Source organism: Heterocephalus glaber, unplaced genomic scaffold, assembly GCF_053883595.1.
Source record: "Heterocephalus glaber isolate CG9 unplaced genomic scaffold, H.glaber_assembly_v1.0 deba00001444, whole genome shotgun sequence".
In the NCBI taxonomy this organism is placed as follows: domain Eukaryota; kingdom Metazoa; phylum Chordata; class Mammalia; order Rodentia; family Bathyergidae; genus Heterocephalus; species Heterocephalus glaber.
The window spans coordinates 15,224,466-15,245,550 of NW_028258297.1; the positions used below are offsets into that span (position 1 = coordinate 15,224,466).

Consider the following 21,085-nt stretch of genomic DNA (forward strand, 5'->3'; position numbering starts at 1 on the left):
TGAGTTTAGTTACTCTTTCATTAAAATGTGTTTCTTACTTGCCCTCAAGTCTCCTTAAGCATTGCATCCAAATACAGTAGACCCAGGATCTCCCATATATCTCCTGAGGTTGGTTCTCTCAGTGACTCCAGTCCCTAGTGTCCCCTGACAGTCACTGTCTTCACAATGCATTTTTCTACCTTTTCTGATTCACTTTCCCTCAGGATCTGTGCCAGAGCTGGTGAGGCAGCAGAGAAATAATCCACCTCTCATAACCTCCACCCATTTCTATGGCTTCTCCCCAAGTTAGAGAGAGTTTTTCCCTTCTCCTTTCTCTCTCCGTCCACTTTACCCTCACACAGGTTAGACCAAGAGTATCATTCCTGGGGGTGAGCTGGCAGCCCCGCTGTCTAGTTGAGTGTTCTGCAGGGACCATCTTAGAGGTTAATGATAGTCTTCATTGTTCACAGGCCTACAATGTATACAAAAGACATTGTGTCCTTTATAACCCACATTGCATTCTCCATTAGGATTTTTGAAAAGTAAAAAATAAAAAAATTACTTATTGTACAAGGATATATAAAAATTGGTTTGAAAGGAAACTGTTGATTTGTATTACTTTTCTGTTGTCATTATGATTGTGAATAATGAGTGCATCCTGATATTAAACCACACCCGTACAAGTCTTTTTGATAGGATTCACCCTTTAAAGTCAAATTCAAATACATGAAGAACTCTTATAACTCAATTTGTCAGCCCAACTTTGGAACAAAGAGCAAAAGATCTGAATACATGTATTACCAAAGGAAATGGCGGAATGGCTCATAGGCACATGAAATGATGCTCAGAGTCATTACAGAAACTACAACGAGATGCCATTTCACATCTACTAGAATAAAATAGACAATATCAAGTGTTGACAAGAATGCGCAGTAACTGGAACCCTCATAGATTGCAACAGGAATGTAAAAGAGTTTAGCAACTTTGAAAAAGTTTGGCAATTTCTTTAAAAAGTAAACATGAAATTCCTTATGACTCATATGTATGACTAAGTAAATCCAGTATTAGGAATTGGATAGCCAAAAGAAATGAAAATACATGAAGACTCATACTGGAATGGTCATAGCAGGATTAGTCATAGTAGCCTAAAATTGGAAAAAATCCAGGTGTTCATCAACTAGATAAATGGATAAACATGTGCTCTATACTACACAAAGGAATATTCTATTCAGTAATACAAAAGAATGGATAGATGACTGATACGTGCTACAACAGGGGAAGACTTCAAAAACATGGTAGTAAGTGACAAAAGCCAAAGCTATCTTTAGTTTCTTCTTGCTTTGTCCTAGTACTGGTGACTGGAACGCAGATTTACCTCACAGCTGGCCTGGAATAAGTAGAAGGAACAAGTTCTTTTATTTTAAAAAGAGAGAAGGACTCTTTTTTTAAAAAAAATTTTCTGTAGACACAGAAAATTTCTTAAATATTTTGTTGGTTGATTTGAAGGTTGACACTGTAACTTTCCATGTTGTGATCCTTCTGGCTGGAATATCCTTCATGCTAACATTATTTTTCACTTTCTGAAAGACTGTCTGTCTCTATGACTTTGACTGTCCTACATACTGTATAGAAGTGGAATTGTACAGTATTTGTCCTTTTACAACTGATTTATTTGCTTAGCATGGCTTAATATCTTCAAGGTTCCCCCAAGTGATAGCATATGTCAGAATTTCCTTCCTTTCTCAGGATGAATAATATGCCACATTATCTACATACCCTATTTTGTTTACTGTTTATCCATTAAGAAATATTTGGGTTGTTTCCACCATATCATGATTGTGATTAATGCTGCTATGAGCATGGGTATATAATATTCTTTTCAAGATCCTGCTCTTAGTCCTTTCTGGTATATAAGCAGAAGTAGGATTGCTAGGTCATATACTAATTTCATGCTTAGTTTTTCAAGGAACTTAGGATTTTCCACAGTGGAGACAGCATTTTACCTTCCTACCAGCAATGCACAGATTTTAATTTCTTCTGTATCCTTACCAACATTGGCTGTGTTCTGTTTTTTCCTAGTAGCCAGACTAATGGGTATGAAATGCTATCTCATGCTTTTCATTTGCATTCAGGTCATTTTGATGGTTTGTCAGCTAGGAGATAGAACATAATTTATTAGCCAGTTTATTAGCTTGACATATAATTTATGAGTTTTTATATATTTGACACATGATTTTCTATTTGCACTTTTACCCTAAAAGTCAGCATATTTAAGGCTTATGCTGCTTTTCATACAACTTGAAGAACATAGAAAAGGAAATGCTGACAATGTTATGGAAGGTACATGGTCAACAAAAGTTGTTCTGATAATTTTCTATGAAGAAACATTGTGAAAAATAATGTGCAAACCACATTTATTCACACTGAAACATGCTAATATGTTTTGAAAGATTTTCTCCAGTACATTAGTCTCTCTTTAAACTCCACATTTAAGTTACATTAAGAGGCTGAAATTAAACTATAAAGATAACACTTATGGAGCCTTGAAATTGCTTTCTGAATTTTTTTCCTCACAAATGCTATTCCCTGTCCCTTCTTCTAAAACAACCTAAGGGGGGAAAAAAAAAAGCCATTTTTCTACATACCAGATTTAACATATAACTTTTCAGGTTTTCTTCAAGCTGTAAAAGTATACACTCAAGTATTTTAAAAACAATAATGAATTACAGCATACCCATATTTTAAATCTGTATTTCAAGTATTAACATACTGTAAATATGGTAAATGTTACTGTCAAATTTCAGACTCTGGCTAAAAGACAACCCAAATTTTCCTTTTCTGCATATATAATTGACCTAGAAAATGCAATTAATCAAGAAGATTTTAGCTCTATAACTGTCCATAAAATTTAAATCTATATATTTTTATGTGAAATTTTAGAAGTAACTAGTATTTATTTTTGGGTAAGGACTTTCTTGGTCACCAAGGAGGATAAAAGACTTCGACTTTATCCTTGTACCTACTTAAGCTCTGGAGGAGAATTAAAACAACCTCATTGTTCTCATTTGAATAAATACTAAGAGGTATATAGTTCATTTGTATTTAGTTATTATATACTTTTTATATTTGTGTGTGCATGTGTGCCTATGGATATGTGTGTATTTGATAAGAAATTTCACTTGGAGAACAAGATACTCCTTCTAAAACACAATTTATTTACCCAAAACACTATTAAGTGTTTGTATATTCTCAGCACTTTACCTTCAGATAATGGCAGTGTAGTGGTTCACAAGTTGTTTTTAGAATCAGGTATTATTATCATATAGCATTTTAAAAAGACATTTTTCAGTCATCATCTTAGCTTTCATTTTTTTCCTCGTCAAATGGTTTTTGTACTCATCTCTCATATACTGTGAGGAAGTTTGTAATTTGAGGGAAAAAAAAAACTAGGTAGGAAGAAAAAGAGGAGGTGAAGATAAGAGGATGGGGAATCCACTTTTCACTGTCTTCACCAAGAGGTGGTCCTTTCTTATCTCCTACTCCATGCCAGAGCCAGAAGAACATGGCTGGATCAAACCAGGCATTGTCATTTGCTGAGATCCCGGGTAGGTGATTGTATAGAGGCCCACCACTGTCTCCTCTGCCCTTTTCCAAATTGCCTGGGTACACAGAAGGCACATCCCAGAATAGATCCTAGTTAAAATAGAACATTAAAGAGCTAGCATTCCCATTACTGGGTATATGGCTAAAGGAAATAAAATCTACTTGTGGAAAAGATATCCCCATGTTCATGTTCATTGCACCATTATTCACATAGCCAAGATACAGAATCGGCCTGACTTACCTATTGTTTATTGCCAGAGGAGTAGATAAAGAATATTTATACCTAATGGAATGTTATCCAGGCCTAACAAGGAAGGAAGTCTTGTCATTTGAGAATACATAGATCAATGGGGAGACATCATGTTAAGTGAAATGGGCCAGACACCGAAAGACAAGTACCATATGATTTTACTTATATATGGAATCTAAAAAAGTTGAACTGATAAAAGGAAAAAGTACAATGGTGGTTACCAGGGGATGGGGGAGAGTGGGGAAGTTGTTGGGCAATGAATAAGAAAATATATTTTTAAAAAGTAGAATTAACCTTTGAACTAAAAGAATCTCAAAGCACAGTTCATATATACTAACAATCATAGTTCCTAGTGAATACCTTGTATTATCCAATAATAAATATTTTAGATTCAGTGATTAAATGCACCTTCGTTTGACAGAAAGTAAGCATTTCTCATTTCTTTAAAAATACTTAAGAATGACTGTGTGCTTTAACTCTTTGTCCTGTTGTCTCTTGAAATGTTAGCATTTTTCAGATAATCTTCATTTTTTGTACATATTTTCAAAATGAATTACACAAATACTGTTAGATGTATGATTAAAGAATATATTCAAATTTGTATTTTATTATGTTAACATTTTTAAATTCATGTTTCTTTACCCTCTTTAGTTAATGAAATGAATGAATGTGAATTTTATCAGTAACATAGATGAGCTTTTCTAATTCTCAAATAGTAGAAATGTGCCAAATCCCTTCCAGATTTTTAATTTTATACACAATCACTATCCTTTCTGACTGCCTATATATTAAATATATACTAGTAATGTATATTTGTTAATAATACATGATATTATTTTACACCGCCCATTTTTACCTTTATCCAATTCTACTGTTCCTTGCAGCTACTATTTTCTGATGAAGCATTGAAAAATGGGACATAATTCCTGCCTTCAAGGAGTTTTCTAGTCAGTCAATGGTTTGAGGCAACAAATTATGATAGATATTTTTGTCAATGCTTCATATTTTGAATCCAAATACTCCAGCTGGCTGTTAGACACTAGGCTGGTAGCCAATGGGAGAAGCTGTGTTTTTAGCAATTTGGAGAAAATGTGCTATTAGGAAGTGGCAGGAATTTACTCTCTCTATGAATTAATGCAGTTGTTCAGCTTAGAATTTAAATAGGCTGTTTTGTAGAGTTTCTCCCCTCCTAGCACCGAATAGTAGTTGCTTAACATATCCAAGTAATGTCATTGTTTTCCTAAGATTGTATTTTAACTATTATATGTAACTATGCCATAAAAGCCAGGTTGTCCAAATATATTACTCTTTTTCCCCCCAAAAAGCAACAGTTAATTGGTTCAGATTAAAATATCCATTCTTTACCATGCCATCAAAGTGTTTTTCTCTTTTTTTGACCCTATACCAGACCATAACAACTTGGTAGAAAGAATGCAAAAAGACTGATGATGTCTGGCTAGGATAGATACAATTCAAGCTTATTAGTAGAGAACAGCATAGTCTTCGTACTTTAAAAACAATGTTTGGACCTGGGGATGTAGCTCAGTGGTAGTAGAATACTTATGTAGCATGCCTAAAGGCCTAGGGATCAAAATTTCTAGCACAGTAAAAAAGAGAAAAATAGGGCTGGGGATTTAGCTCAGTGGTTTTGCTGCCTGCTGCGCAAGCGCAAGGACCTGAGTTCGATCCCCAGTACCAAAAAAAAAAAAAAAAAGAGAGAGAAAAATAAATGAACGAAGGAAATGTGCAGTGAGCTACACTTTAAGGAAGTCCATGATGACATGGTTCCAGTGTTTTCACTATCACAGTGCAGGTTTATGGGAAAACCTCTCTGGATTAATTAGTTCTTCCTTTAAAAAAAAAAAAGTGTATTTTGGCTTCTTAAAATGATATTAGGATGACTCTATCCACAAAGGAGAACATATGATAGACAAATACATACCACATTTACAAAATCAAGACATGATATGAATTATATTTTTATCCCAATCTTCTGTTTCTTTTCCTCAGTTAATTGGCGACGTTATTTTCCCCTCTTCATTTTCACAATTACCTCAACTCAAACTCATGTGGAAATTATTACTCCTAAATTTTGATCACCTCATAGGTTATATTCTTGTTGTACCTTTTGTTATAAACACCATGTATGTTGCTTTCCTTCATTTATTTTCAGTTTAACTCTTTTGCCTCTTTCTTTAAAACTTCTGTATGTCAAGTTAGCCTAAAGCCAGTGCTGCTCTGCTCCCCATTGTGTTCCAGTCAGGCCACAGTCTTTCCTCCCATGCACTGCTCCACACGTCCGTCCTCTGTACCCCCTGCAGCAACTGGCTCCTTCCTGCTCCTGTGCCCTTCTTTCAATTGTACACATGAAGTTTTCAGAACAAAAACCTATCTAAGATCTTTCTTTTGATTTGTATTTTCATTCGTATATGTTTGCAATATGGGACAAATACATTCATCGTGGGGAAGTGGTACATACACATATTGTATCTTGATCCTTTTTCCTGCTGCTTCCCTTCTCCTCCCTCTCATTAAACCCATTTCCAGCTCTCCTTCCTTTCTCCACAAAGTCTGCCTTCCTGATCCCTAACATCTCTTTTACTTGGCTCTTTAAATTATTTATACTTTCAGCTCCTCATAGAAGAAAAACCATGGGATAGCTAATCTTCTGTGTCTGAATTATTTCCGTTAGCTTTACATTCTCAAGGTGCATCTACTTTCCTATAAATGATTCAAAATTTTCCTTTTGTGATTTAGCTCTTACAACTTGTGCTGCTATAAATTTGGCGGTATATGTATCACAGTAATAGTAGGCCTATAACTCTTTGGGGAAGATACTCACAAGTATACCTGAGTCAAATGAAATTTTTATTTTTAGTTTTTTGAGGAATCTTCATACTGATTTCCATAGTGGTTGTACTAGTTTACATTCCCACCAGCAATATAAAGGTTCTTTCCTCTACCCCCTGCAACCTAGCTGGAATTTAATGTTGAGTCCTGGATGATAACCATTAATTCTGTAGTAAGATAGAATCTCAGTATTATTTTAATTTGAGTTTCTGTAATGGTCAAAAATGCTAAAAAGTTTTTCCTGTAACTATTGGCCATTTGCACTTCTTCTACATGAAGTGTTTATTCATTTCAGTTCCTCATTTTATGACTGGGTCTTTTATTTGGGAGAGTTTAATTACCTTGAATCTTTTAAATATTCTAGATTTAGTCCTGTGTCCGAGGAGGAGTACCTGACAAAACACTTTTCCCATTTTGTACATTGGCTCTTCACTCTGTTGTTTGTTTCCTTTGTTATGCAGAAGTTTTTGGTTTTTGGGTTTCTTTGGTACCGGGGATCAAACTTGGGTCCTTGCGCTTGCAAGGCAGACAGCGGAACCACTGAGCTAAATCCCGGCCCAGAAGCTTTTAATTTGACATAATCCCAGTTGTCAATTGTTGGTGTTATTTCTTTTGTTATTGGTGTTCTGTGAAGAAAGTCCTTGCCTATGCCTATGTCTTCAGGAATTTTACATATTTTATCTTCCAGCAGATTCATTGTGTCTATTTTCATATCTAGATCTTTGACCCATGTTTATTTGACTTTAATGCAGGGTGAGACATATGGATCTCCATTCATTTTTCTGCCTGTGGAAAACCAGTTTTCCCAGCACTGTTTGGTAGAGGCTTTCTTCTCCAGCATATGCTTTTGGCCCCTTTGTCAAAGATAAGATAGCTGAAGGTGCCTGAGGTTGCTTCTGCATCCTTAGTTCTGTTCCATTGGTCACTGTATCTGTTTTTGTGCCAGGATCGCGCTGTTTTTATTATAACAGGTTCATAATATAACTTGAAACCTAAGATTGTGATGCCTCTTGCTTTGCTCTTGTTCATGGTTACTTTGACTATTCTGGGTTCTCTTCTGCTTCCATATGAATTTTAGGATTGTTTTCTCTAGTTCTGTGAGGAATGCTGTTGGTATTTTGATTGGAATTGCATTATTTCTATATCATTTTTGGTAGTATGATCAATTGGTTCTAGCTATCCACCACAGGGGATATCTTTCTATTTTCTGATGTCCTTGTCAGTCTCTTTTGAGTGTACCATAGTTTTAATTATATAGGTCTTTCACTTCCTTGGTCAGGTTAATTCCTAGATAGTTTTTTCTTTTTTTAACTACCCTGAATAGGATTGTTTTCCTGATTTTTTCTTCATGGGTTCATTATTGATGTACAGAAGTGCTATTGATTTTTTGGCATTATTTTGTGTCTTACTACTTTGCTGAATTTGTTTATTCTAAGAGTCTTTTGCTGGAGTGCTTTTGGGGTCTTCTTTTTAAAATTTCATGTCATCTGCACATAAAGATAGCATGACTTCTTCCTTTCCTATGTGAAGACCTAACTAACATCTTTCTTTAAAGCATAGAACATAAAACCAACAGGTAAATATAAGATATATTAGGATAAATGTACTCTTATGAAAATAGTTGATGTGTTTTAAACATCAGAGAAAAATTGAGACACTAAAGTTTAAAGACTGAAATTTAAAAAGGACACTTACTTTGTTGAATTAATCAGATTCACTTATGCTAGCCTTGCAGAATAACATGACTCTGACCTTGAAACTAATGTTAGGAATTTGTTGTGACTTCTAAACTTCTTCAGAGCATTATATTTTCTGAATTTTATATTAAAAATATAAATCATTAAAATATTAAATTTCTCCTTTCTCCACATTTTTTAATATTTTATTTGTCCTTCCTACTGTCCTCAGAAATGATCTTTTAAAAGAAACAATCACCAAAGATTAGATTGGAATCTATTAATTATTTGTTGTCTTTCTGGTGCTCATGTGTTGATAAGAATTTTGTGTCCTTCTATATATTCCTAAAGCAGCTCTCGTGTTTTCTCAAGTTGTTCTGCAGTCTACATTTTTGTGTCTCAATATTTTTAGCTCCTTCAAGAATCATTGTTTTTTCTTCTAGAGGAACAGTTAAAAAGCCAGAGCTTTGGACAAAAGCAGACCTAAATTCCACTCCAGCCCTAAGCTCTGTGACCTTGGGCAACTTTTTCCATTTCAGTTCAAAGGCACATTTTAGGACAGTTTAACTCAGATGAACCTTAATTTCATATGTGAAAGGGTAAAAGTAATGCATTTATTTGAGTAGGGCCAGAATGTGTATGATTTTTGTACTCAAAGTTTCTGTTATCTCCAACCTTTAAATTTACTACGTATACGTTCATATTTTTAGTAGTGGTTCATATACTTCTTTGAAAGTTGTGAATCTGTCTGTAGCGGTTGATATTTAGTTATTGAATCACCATTTATGGAAAACCGGTCAAAATATTTATCTAAATAACAGACAACAATTTTTCAATATTATGAAATCTTAAAGACTCAAACTAAAGTCATGAATAACTGTTTTGTTCACGTTTATTCTCACCTACAGATGTTTACTCCGTGTCCTCTCTGCTAAATTTAGTAATTTTAGTTAGGTAAAAGTAAAGTTATCTACATATTGTTATCCTAGGAGTAATAACCAGTAGAATCATTTTCCAAGACAAGGACACAATATAAAATACAATATTATAAAGGCCAATATAAAATATAATTTATAAAACATACTCTTAGTGACTAGTATGTTAAAATAGTTACATTTTTTAAATTCAATATGAGCATATATAGTCTACTGAACACATTTTCAATTTTCAAAGTGATATCACTAGGATATTTGGATATGTTCTAAGTGAGCTCAGAATAATGACAATAAAACTATTTTTTCTAATTATGGAAAATAAAGTCTAAGTTTTTAACATCGATGCAGGTGTATACCTCACTTCTAATAGTTTAAAAAAATAATAAACTCTGAAGTCTTCATATTTGAAGTTAATTATTCTTTTACTCTTTATGTAATCTAAGAATTAGGAATTAAATCTTTTTCTTCTTGCTGATTGAGTGTGATAAGATATGACACATGTAATTATTCTAATGATTCTTTTGCAGACAATCATTGTTGACAATCAGAAAACATTTCAGTAATGTATGATGTTCAGTATTTCTCCGGAATATATCTTATATTACTTTGCATAAAAATAAACCATAACTTTATCATTAATTTTAATGTCCTGATTTCATTTAGGTTATAGTGTCTGGAAACTGTGAACAATGCTGTGTATTTTTCTGTTTGCAGTTTTCATGTTTCATTTGTGGTGAAACCCCACTTAGGTTCTATGGCTTATCCTGAGCAATTTTATCCTTTGAAATTTCTCTTTCAGAAAAAAATCAAGACATTCCAAAGAACTATTTCACAGTAGAGAAGTTTCTATCTTGTGTAGTAAAAAACTATCCATGGAGTCTCAAGCCAAATTGAAAGTGGGAAATTGGGATATGTTGTATACACACACATTATAAAATTTAATAATATATTCTCAATCAGATTGTTAAACATTTTACATAATGCTAAATGAAGATGAAATGAGTATTAATCTTAATATTTGATGTGACTATTGTAATGCAAGCTCCTTGTTTTCGGATGCTATATCATGTAGCTATCATTATAAAAATAAAATTTTCCTTTTAGTTTAATAATTTGTTAACGATCATTTTCTTGGTTTTTAAATGAAAACTATTAAGTGATAGCTTAGTGGAAGAGTATGTGTTTTGGAAAGTCTTAAAACCCTAATCCTCAAGATAATTTGAGATTTGTCTGTTTATATACTATAATAAAGTGAACTTCTGACAGGCATCCAGTTAATATTTATCAATGTAGGTAGACTGACCAGATGATGCTCTTCAAATACTCCCCTTCTGGTCTCTCACAATGCTTTTTCTGTATTTCTGTACAGCTATTGCTCAGAAAAATTGTTACAGGTACTCATTTCAATAAGTGAAGCAACAAAGGCATACAGTAATTGAACCAATAAGGATAGTAAGAAAATGACTGTGTATACAAAGTTGCCTTCTTTTTTAACACACTGTGTAAATTTAATGTAGAGCAAAAAGAGCTCTTGACCAAATAATATGATATGAATGTTTTCCATAGACATTGGAAAGAGTAAATATGGATGGCTGTTATTTGCTGTGAGTTCCTGGACATCATGCTACTGAGAGTCCTTACATGAGGTATCTCTCATATCTCCCCTGAGAAACAAGTCGTTAAGTTGAGGTGACAGCTTCTTTCTTTAAATATTCCAGGGCATAAATGAAAATGCCCATAGCAAAATATACGTCTGAGCATTTATTTTGTTATTGATAGTCTTTTTTTTCTGTCTCCTTTTCTTCTGTAGCAGTTATATGCTGCCCAGCTAGCTGCAATGCAGGTATCTCCAGGAGGGAAGCTCCCAGGCATACCCCAAGGCAACCTTGGTGCTGCTGTATCTCCTACCAGCATTCACACAGACAAGAGCACAAACAGCCCACCACCCAAAAGCAAGGTACACTTTTGAAGAAGCTCCCTGTCTTGCCACTTAGAATTTTCCTTTTCATTTAATGGTATTTATTGAAGGTCCTTTACATGCCTGCAATGGGGCAAATCCCTGGCTGTACGTAGAGGTAGGAGTCCATTAGGAGCAATAGATGTGCATATAAATTTCCATACATATATCTATAATTTAATTCAAAAACATGTATTGATAGCTATTATAAAAAATCTGAGTGACACAGTGATTCATCAGGTGATTATACTGGACTAAGGAAGCTTACAAGTTTAAAAGTAGATATTTATAAAAATAGCCACGTAACCGTTCTCTGTGATGCAAAATAATAAATTTTACAGAGAAATGCACAGATAAGAGTACATTGGAAGTTATTAGGAGGAAGAGATTAGCTTCAGTTAGAGGGGAAAGTGTTTGCCAAAGAAGGAGCAACTGAAGTAGATCTTAAAGTATGAGTAGGATTAGCACATATGGGTTTTTTTTTAAATCAATAACTGCTATAATATGGTATGGTATAGATATAATTTTAGATATAGCAGCCATTTACTGAGATTATTGTGAAAAGAAATGAAGATAATAATAGTATTAGTTATAAGACTATTTAGGAACAGTTTTGGTTTTAGAGCTAAGGGAACATATCTTGAGAAAACACGAGAAAGTATTGGGGAAATTCACATAATGTATGTACCTTAGCTTAAAAGGAGAGAGAAACAGAAAAACCATTCTGCAGTGTTTATGTATTTGTATTTTGGGTTTGTTAAGGTCTTATTTACATGGCATTGTATTAGGATGTTTGTATACAAAGTGAGAAGAGTTGCCCCTACAATAGCATTCCCTGAGATTATTCAGGAAAATGCCTCAAATTTTTTACTAAATTAGAAAATTTTATGCAGAAAACTGACAGTTCATTACTCCCAAAATATACTTTTCTGAATTATCTAGAAAACTGCTTCTGTTTGTGACTCTATGAATGTCACATGGAAATGTCTAAAGAGTAACGGGGCAAGGGTAATCACCATAGTTAAAAGAAGCACAGAGAGAAGAGGATTAGAAAATATTGGAAGAGAAAAAGTAATTTTACAAACATCTTTCTCCATACCCTGGAGGCCCCACCAGGATGTCTTTCACAGTTCTTGTTTTACTCTAGAAACTGAATTGAGGAGAAGAGGTTATTCAGCTGAGAAAGGACACTCCAGCCTTTATCTTCCCAGAGTTTCCAAGTCCTTCACACGTTCTTACGAGTGAAATACATTTGGGAGTATAACTTAACGTGGACAAAGATGGGGCCTTGATTCATCACCAATATGTATAAATACACAGGAAGAAATATTGGGCACACTACAGTGACATTAGGGAATATACAGTGCTACTTTTTAAATCTGTTTCAGCTGTTTAATGGGCCTTACTTGTTTGCTTAATGTATGTCTAAGGCCTGTTTTGCTTTTCTTTGTAATCACAGCAGCATGTAAGGTTTTAAAATTCCGTAATAATTATAACATTTATTGAATACAATTTAATTTTAAAGCAGTGATATTTTGATGTCTGCATGGCCCAGCAGTTTTAATGTATTATATGTACAGGCTAACTTTGAGTAAAATAAATAGCTGTAGCAGCATAGTTCTGGTCTCACATAGATACCTCTGTTAGGTATTGTTCTATGATTTTTCCCTTGATTTATTAGTGATTTCACATCATGTTTCACAATAGTGCTTTTCATTGTTTAGTTTTGTTTTAAGATTTGATAGTATGTAATTCACTTTTGAATGACTTATGGATTTTTTTTTTACACCTGGAACATTTTATCATTAATATTTTATTACTAAAGTACTTGTACAAATAGTCATTATGCTTTTGATGCTAGATAGGCTCTTCCATTTATGTTTCTGTTCACTTATCCATTCATTCATCCATCCATCCATCCATTCATCCATTCAAATGTTTTTTTGTTTTTGTTTTTTGGTACTGGGAATCTAACTCAGGACCTTGCACTTGAGAGGCAGGCGGTGGCACCACTGAGCTAAATCCTGGCCCCATCCATTCAAATGTTTATTGAGCAGTTGCCATAATAATAATTTTTAAGTAACCATGAAAAGTACAAAAGTGACTGAAGGTTTTCTTTGCTTTGATTAGGAAACTTCTTCACTCGGTGAAGAAGACTCTGTGTAGTGTATTAAAATTATGCCATGTCTTATGGTTTTATATACTTTCACTTATTTAATACTAGTGAAAAAGTGGATTATTTCTTTTGCCATAATTATACACAATTTAAAAATATAACTGAGTCTGTCCTTGAAATTACTTTTTGAAAATTAGCTTTCATGAATTTTTTACATATAAGAAAGTTTTAAGAAAAAAATAAACTATTTTTCCCCATTAGCCACTGTAAAAATATACATAAAGTTTTAAGCAGGAATTAATGTTCTTTTTTTTTTTTTTTGGTACCGGGGATCGAACTCAGGACCTGGCACTGTCGAGGCAGGCGGCGGAACTACTGAGCTAAATCCCCGGCCCTAATGTTCTTTTTTTAAACAATGATTAATAAAAATATGTCCTTTCCTTGCTCAGTGTCATCTAGCATACTGTCTGTAACCTGCTTTATGTCAGAAAGATTTCTGAAATCTGGTTGTGTTAATTTAACTCAGTGGTAAAGTGTACTGAGTTAAAAAGAGCCATACCAGTAAGTGTCATCACTGTCATTTAATGAAGAACCTGCCTCCCAAAAAGTACAATCAACAGTAAATAGAGAGGACCAATTATAATACTTGAATTTATTTTCTTGCACCCTGAAATTTATATTTATACATAGCATAGTACACATTTTTTACTTCACAGAGCTATTTTCTTCATATATACTAGCTAGCATTTGTTGTCATATTTAGGTTTTTAAATAATCAATTATTAGTGTCTTGGTAATTTCTGAGTGTTTTATGGGCAAGATTTCATGTCTATCTCACTATAAAATAGAATTATTTTGTCTGAGGGCTTTGTGATATCTATGTACCTACCTGGAATTAGGGAAATTGATGGTTTAAGTTAAAAGTACATTTGCTGTTTAGAGCAATGGAATTGTAGGTCACATCTAGGTGATGATGTCAAGATAATGATCTTGTTGACAGTTGTCACAAATCAACCTTTTCTCAATCTTATTGCCTGCCCTTCTTGCTGGGTGTGCCTTTGCCTTTGCCTCACAACTCCAGATAGGGACAGAAACAAAACTTATTTGCAGTTTGTAAAAAATGGAAGAGAGGAATGAGAAGGAGGGGCTCCAAAAGACTGTAAAATTGTACAGCATGAGTCCTCTGATGCATGCTGTTTTCAATCTGCTGTGTGCCAGTTGGAGGCTTGGGGAGTGTGTGTGTGAGAGAGAAAGGATAATGCTGAGAAATGATAGAGTGGCTGTGACCTCCAAGCTCAGCCTGGAAATCCAAGACATTGATTTCACTTAGCATTCCTGCTGAGAAATCTGGCGGAGTTCAGTTGTAATAAAAGAACAAGATGCTGTTCTAATGGTAATGGCGTATGACAGACATATCACTTTGTCTGTCCTCAGCACCAGAGAGAGCAGCTTTGGAGAAAAGTCAGCTGACCTGCCTGTGGCATTGTAGGAGTGCTGTACTGAGCTTTGAACTGCCGCCTAGGAACATAATTATTTATAATATTAAATGATAAAGAAACCTTTAGAGGACTCACAGTGAACCTCTAAACACTGCACACACGAACTGTGTTCTGCAAATGTGAAAACAGGAAAAAAACCTGCTCTATTCAGAATCTATATTTGAGAACATGGATAAACTTGCTTAATGACTTACACATCCTTGAACTTTATGATTTGTGAACTGTTTGGATTAATACCTGACATACTGTCATTGGTTAATGTTTTTAATATCTAGGCTTTATTAGTCACAAGCCAAAAACCTATGTATATTTATATCACCTTTTTGCCAAAAACAATATGATAGAGTATTACGGCAGTCAGCGGATTTTAAAAAATTCCTCAGCAGTTATTATCTTTCTAAATACATGCACATTTGTTTCCGTAACAATCATTTAAAAATTTCCCCTCTGGATCCTACTCCAGAAATATTTTACTTTCATTGACTAACTAAAGCATAATATATTTAGCTCTTCACTGATGCTCACCTAGCTCAGATGTATCTCATAGCTGAGCTTATAGCTAAATATTGGTAAATAATGAACATGTTATTATAAAATCTTGAGCCTCTTTGCATAAGAGGTATTGTGTCATAGAAATTTTTAAAACAATTTTACTTTCTCATATTAAAGAAAATTATTTAACTGAAGCATTTTTGAGGGCTATTTTTGAATCTCATATGCAGTCATAATTGCTTTGAATCTGCTTATGTATCTTTAAAATGTTTACATTTTTTATAGTTTAGATTCTGCTCCAGAATGGGCTCATATACAGCATACTTAGCACCTCGTATATTTTTATGATATATTTATTTATTTAAATGATTTTCTAAGTATATTGTTGCAGTCATTTAAGAGCCTATGAATAGCCTGTGCTGTGTGATACTATGTGATCTTTTGACACATTTGTTTTCTAAGAATACATTATTTTAAAAATAATAGAAGCAATTTAGTACTTAAAATTGTTAACTCAGGAGGAAGAGTATTTATACTCACTTTCATAGACAGCTCACAACTGTTATGAAAAGCAACTGCATGTTATCAAGAAATCCTATGTCCTAAGTATACCAAACATGTGAACTTCCCATTATAAGCAATTTGCCATTGTAAAAGTAGCCACCCCTTGGGAAAATTCGAAGGACAACTTATAAATATGACTAGATGTCTCTTGGTATTTGATGGAAACTTATATATTGCCAGTAGCAACCTAAACCATTTAGTTCGAAAAGCTGATGACAAGAGAGAATTCCTGGGTGCTTTTCTTTTAACCTTGCAATGACCCTCGTCACACCCCTAGTCACCGTTGTGTCTCTATCAATAGGAACACACAGATTGTCCAAATCAATTTTTCTGTTCTTTTCAAATACTTCTGGCAGTGATGTTCCCATTTGCTCAGCAGTAGCAACCTGGGAGTTATGACAAGGAAAAGAAACAAGCCAGAAATGGCTCTAACCAGCTGACCAGACACAATCACATCCTTTTCACTCCAATTTCTTTATAAATATTGCTTCAGATTCAAAAACAGGAACTGGAATTTTATTGTTATTTGGTCCATTTTCATGGGCACAGCAGTGAAAATCTTTTTCAAGTTGGTGGCTGTGTGCTTGTGTTAGTAGTCACAGTAGTGCCAGTGACTCCTACTAGGCACCTTTTTTGCTGCAAAGCTACCAGTCACATAGTTCATGACTATGAAATGAACATATCTATAGACACTGATCTGCAGGGTCAGATTTTGGAGTTTAATACTAGTAAGTGTGACATACACAAAATTACTTTGTGATATACTTGGAGAATGAGAAGTCAGGATAATCAATATTCATCTTGACTGGGGACAAGTTCTAACAGATTGGGGAAATGAAGGCATTTTTAGTAATTTCAAACAATGTTTTATAATGCCTATGGGCAAGAAAGACAAAATACAAAAACGCATACATAGTGCAGTATAATCACAGCCAATTCCAAATAGCACCATTGCAAACTATACAAACATTATTTTTACTATTATGACAAAATATACTTTAAAGATGGAACACAAACATCAAGGAAATGTCATCATTTTAAAATGGACTGGGAAGTGTTAAGGTCACAACAAGATTATTTCCATGATGAAAAGTCCAAATACACTCCTCAAAACTGCTCAACACAAGTCCAAACTGCATTGCTCAGTATGTAAGTGTAATCTCATTTAATATTTCTCATATTTCCTCTGGCCATGAAATACTTTGGGTAGTAGTAGTTTCTGGCTACTACCAATATGTAAACACCCCTAGAATTCTGTTGCTTGACTTACACTTACAGTTTTTCAGATCAAAACTCAAATAATCATTATTCACTGCACAAGGTGAGAATTGGTCTCTGAATGCAGTATCCCTAAGTAATCCACGGTGCTGAAATAGTATTCATAAAAGAAGAGCAGCCATTAATTTCTATGTGTAAGCATCCAATAAAATCACTGATCTGTACTAAAACTGTTGGGCCTGGTACTTTTGCAGATTCCAGTTTTCCTACACCTTCAGAGCAGAAAGGGATATTAGTCTCAACTAATTATGACTACATTGAAATTGACCATTTCTATTCTTATGCTTTAAAAACACTGTCAGGCAAATCAATTAAACGCTCAAATCTCCCTAATACCTTGTTCTGTATAGCTGCTTTGTGCTTTACTGAATAGCTGCTGATCACCCCCTCTCCGTTTATTTCAATGTCTGTGAAATAACTATTTTGTGAGCCTTTGAAATGTGCTATGGATGAGTCAGTCTCAAGAGGTACATTCTTTTAAGAAGAATCACCCCATAGACTTAAACTGTAAATGTGGCCATTATCATTATCATCACTTCCTGGGTGGGACATATTTACAGTGGAAATAACACAGTCACCTTGTCATTTTAAATAGTTTTCTTTTTGTAGTCTCATGTTACTAAACAGCAATATATTAAATAAAGTGTTATCAACAGAACCCCTGTGATGAACCTCCTCCTTCCTTTTTCATTTCTGCTCAGTGGAAGGGAATTTCAGACAGCCAGAGACTTAAACAGAGCTTTTTCAAGCTCAAGGGCATTAAATAACCAAATAGATCTTTTGGCAATATATTGTGACTTGAAAGGGGAGCATTGGCTACATTTGCACCACAAAACAATAAAAATTGTAAAACAAAGAGAATAGTTATAATCTCAGCATTAAATAAAAAGGCAAAGTACACAGAGGGATTGAGGTGTTGTCCTTTGAATCCTACTAGCCTGGGCACTGCTTCCTGGTGTATTGATTTTGTTTTGACAGGAACCTGTCTTGAACGCAGCGTGATGAGATATGTCAGAGCTTTTTAATAATGCAAACCATGGGGAAAGAAGAGTATGTTGGACATGTGCAGACAAGAAGATCCATAGAATCATACTTTACAAATGCAAGCTGCCCTCTAAAATAGGTTTAACCTAAAGGAGATCCACTGTCTGAAAAGCTGTATGTTCAAAGCATTTTAATATAAAAATCAGGCAGTTTGGGCCTGGGATTTAGCTCAGTGGTTTCGCCGCCTGCTGCGCAAGAGCAAGGACCCGAGTTCGATGCCCGGTACCAAAAAAAAAAAATCAGGCAGTTAGAAATCGAAATCATTTAGAGAACCAAAAACAATATGAAAGTGTATCATGATTCAGGAGGGTAGTACAACCTCAGTGAAAACCACAGCTAAAAATGCCAAGTCATTACGGTATTTTGTCAGCAACTGCAAAGGGACACTAGTCTGTAGTTATCCTTTCTTTGGGAGAATTAATTATAAATTTGGCTTTCTAAAATACTTCAAACGGATTGAGATCCTTTATTTGCTCCCTGAATTATTAATCTGCCTGTCGTGAGGTGTTGCTAGTTAACCCCTCTTCACCACTTTAGCTCTCGCCTGTACTGGAAGTGTTTGAATTGAGTCACAGAGGATGCCTCTAAAGCTCAGTCGATTACTTCTCTGTATCAATTAAACATATACTGCTTACACATTATTTTTAACAAGGTAGAAAAAATCTTTTAGTGATCTTTCTCACCAAGATTCCCCAAAGAATAAATTTCTTTATAAAATGACAGTAAATACTGCCATACTTAGATTGATGGAAAATAGAATGCATACATATTTATTCATAAGATTTTATCTGAATTTTTCTTAGAACGAAGATTTCTACTAATGTTTTAAAATGTTAAAGAGTAGCACAAGGAAATCAATAGTTTAATTAACAGAGAGATGTGTGAGAGTAACAAAATGGAGATACAGTGTTCTAAAATGAAGATAGACAAGTTCAAAACCCAAAGTATTCAAAAAATTTTGTTTATTTAACATGTATAAGACATTTTATTTGTAGAATTGTGGAATATTAAGTCTGAAAGAAGCCCAGAAACTGTTCATCCAACACACAATAACCTAACAAAGAGGTCACTTTTTCTCTGCTTACCTTCCTACAATGAAAAGGAGCCCCCATTCCATTAGTGACATCATTTTATTCAGAGTAACTCAATATCACAGTGTTCTTATTTAAATAAAACTGTAACCACCTTCCCAGGACATTACCTTGTTTCACTGAATGAGGACGACAATTTTATTTGTTAGTACTTGTTCAGTTGCACATGACAGAAAACCCAACCCAAACTGGATTAAGCAAAAAGAAAGTATATTCATTCACATTTCAAAAGCAAAGTATTCTGACTTCAAGTGTGGCTTAATCACAAGCTTAAGCAATATCACATATAGTTGGCTTGCATCTCTTATGTTCTTTCCTTATTCTTTCAAAGGACAGTTTTCAGTATCCATAGCACCCTATGCTTACATCTATCATTCAACATATATTAATCAACATATATTCAACATATATTATGGCTTATCATATACCAAGTTTAGGTTAAGCCAGTAGAACTACAGCTGTGAACAAAGATCATTCTCTTCAGATTTTGTAGTTTAATGGGAAGAGACAAACTATGCAGTTTAACAAATCAATATCCTTCTGTGGAGTAGTGAAGAAAATAAAACAGTACAGGATAGAAAGAGCTAAGAGAGGAGATCCTGAGGAATAAAAATAAGGGAAGGCCTCTCTGACAAAACACCTACAAAGTTCTGAGAAAAGGATATTCCAAGCAGAGGGACTGGGAATCTCACAGACCCTAACCTATGAATAAGGTTGATGAAGTAAAGGTTAAGTGAAAGGGCCAGGATAGCTGGAGTGAAGTTTACATGAAGAACAGAATGAGGTTGCAAAGTGAGAAAAACCAGATCACACAGGACATTGTCATATAAAATATTTTGCATTATGTTCTAAACACACTTACTTTGAAAGAGAGATGGTGTAGTTTGCATTTGTCATCACACCATCTATCAGAATGTTGCAATTATGTACACACTCTCTTCCTTTCTTAGGGTGGGCAAAGAAAAAATTTGTGGCAAAGGCAATTATTGTTTCAGCTCTGAAGCCAATTAATTAATACTTTAAGCCTCTCTACAATACTTACTGTATTTTCTTAGGAACACTCTGGAATATGAGCCTTAATGATATTTGGACAATGCCATTTGCAAGAAAAGCTGGTTTACTTTGACGGATGTTTGTTAGTTGCTTGTTTATTGACACATCGGTGTCAGAGTTCCGGACTGGAGATAGTGGTGGGCAGTGTAGAGAGATGTCTGTGGTCATGTAGCACAGTGTACACAGGGAATGATATCATGAAGGCGAGAGACAGAAAGGGACAATCACATAGATCTCAAGAAGGGCAGCAAGTAAGGCCCAGGAGTGTGGATTTAACCTAGAATATTTCTAGATTTTTTTTTTCAGATTCACTTACTTTGTAAGTGGTTTTCCATTGGTCATCTAAGAAAATAGAATTTTTCGTACCTGCCTTCCCCTATCTAAAACAAAGTACAAGGTCTAGTGTTTTGAGTCATTAAATGTTTTTTTGGCTATATATTTGTGCTTAGTACAAGTACTTTGGAGTTTGGGAATTCTTATTTTACTTAGTGTCTTATGAACCAGTTCACAAGCCAAATAAGAAAACTGAACCTACTTTCTGATTCATCTGATTTTTGCTTTGGTACTTTTTTCCCCAGAACGTTATAGCGCAGTAAGATTTCGACAGATCTGCTAGGTTCAATGGACTTTAAAATCTTTAAAGATCTTTAAGATTTTTTTTAAATGGGTTAAAAAATATGCTACAATCTTAAAACAAC

General features: G+C 34.4%; 1 protein-coding gene across 47 annotated transcripts in view; it reads left to right on the forward strand.

The window, feature by feature from the left end:
* Positions 1–21,085, forward strand: part of Sox5 (SRY-box transcription factor 5) — a 973,116-nt gene that overhangs the window by 892,651 nt on the left and 59,380 nt on the right. For 44 of the 47 annotated variants that reach the window (XM_087213447.1, XM_087213465.1, XM_087213460.1 and 41 more), the window contains one exon: positions 11,104–11,250. The exons of the other annotated variants lie outside the window; for them this stretch is intronic. In XM_087213447.1, the coding sequence (XP_087069573.1) occupies positions 11,104–11,250 (147 nt within the window). The remainder of the gene's footprint in view (positions 1–11,103; positions 11,251–21,085) is intronic. 47 annotated transcript variants of the gene reach the window in all.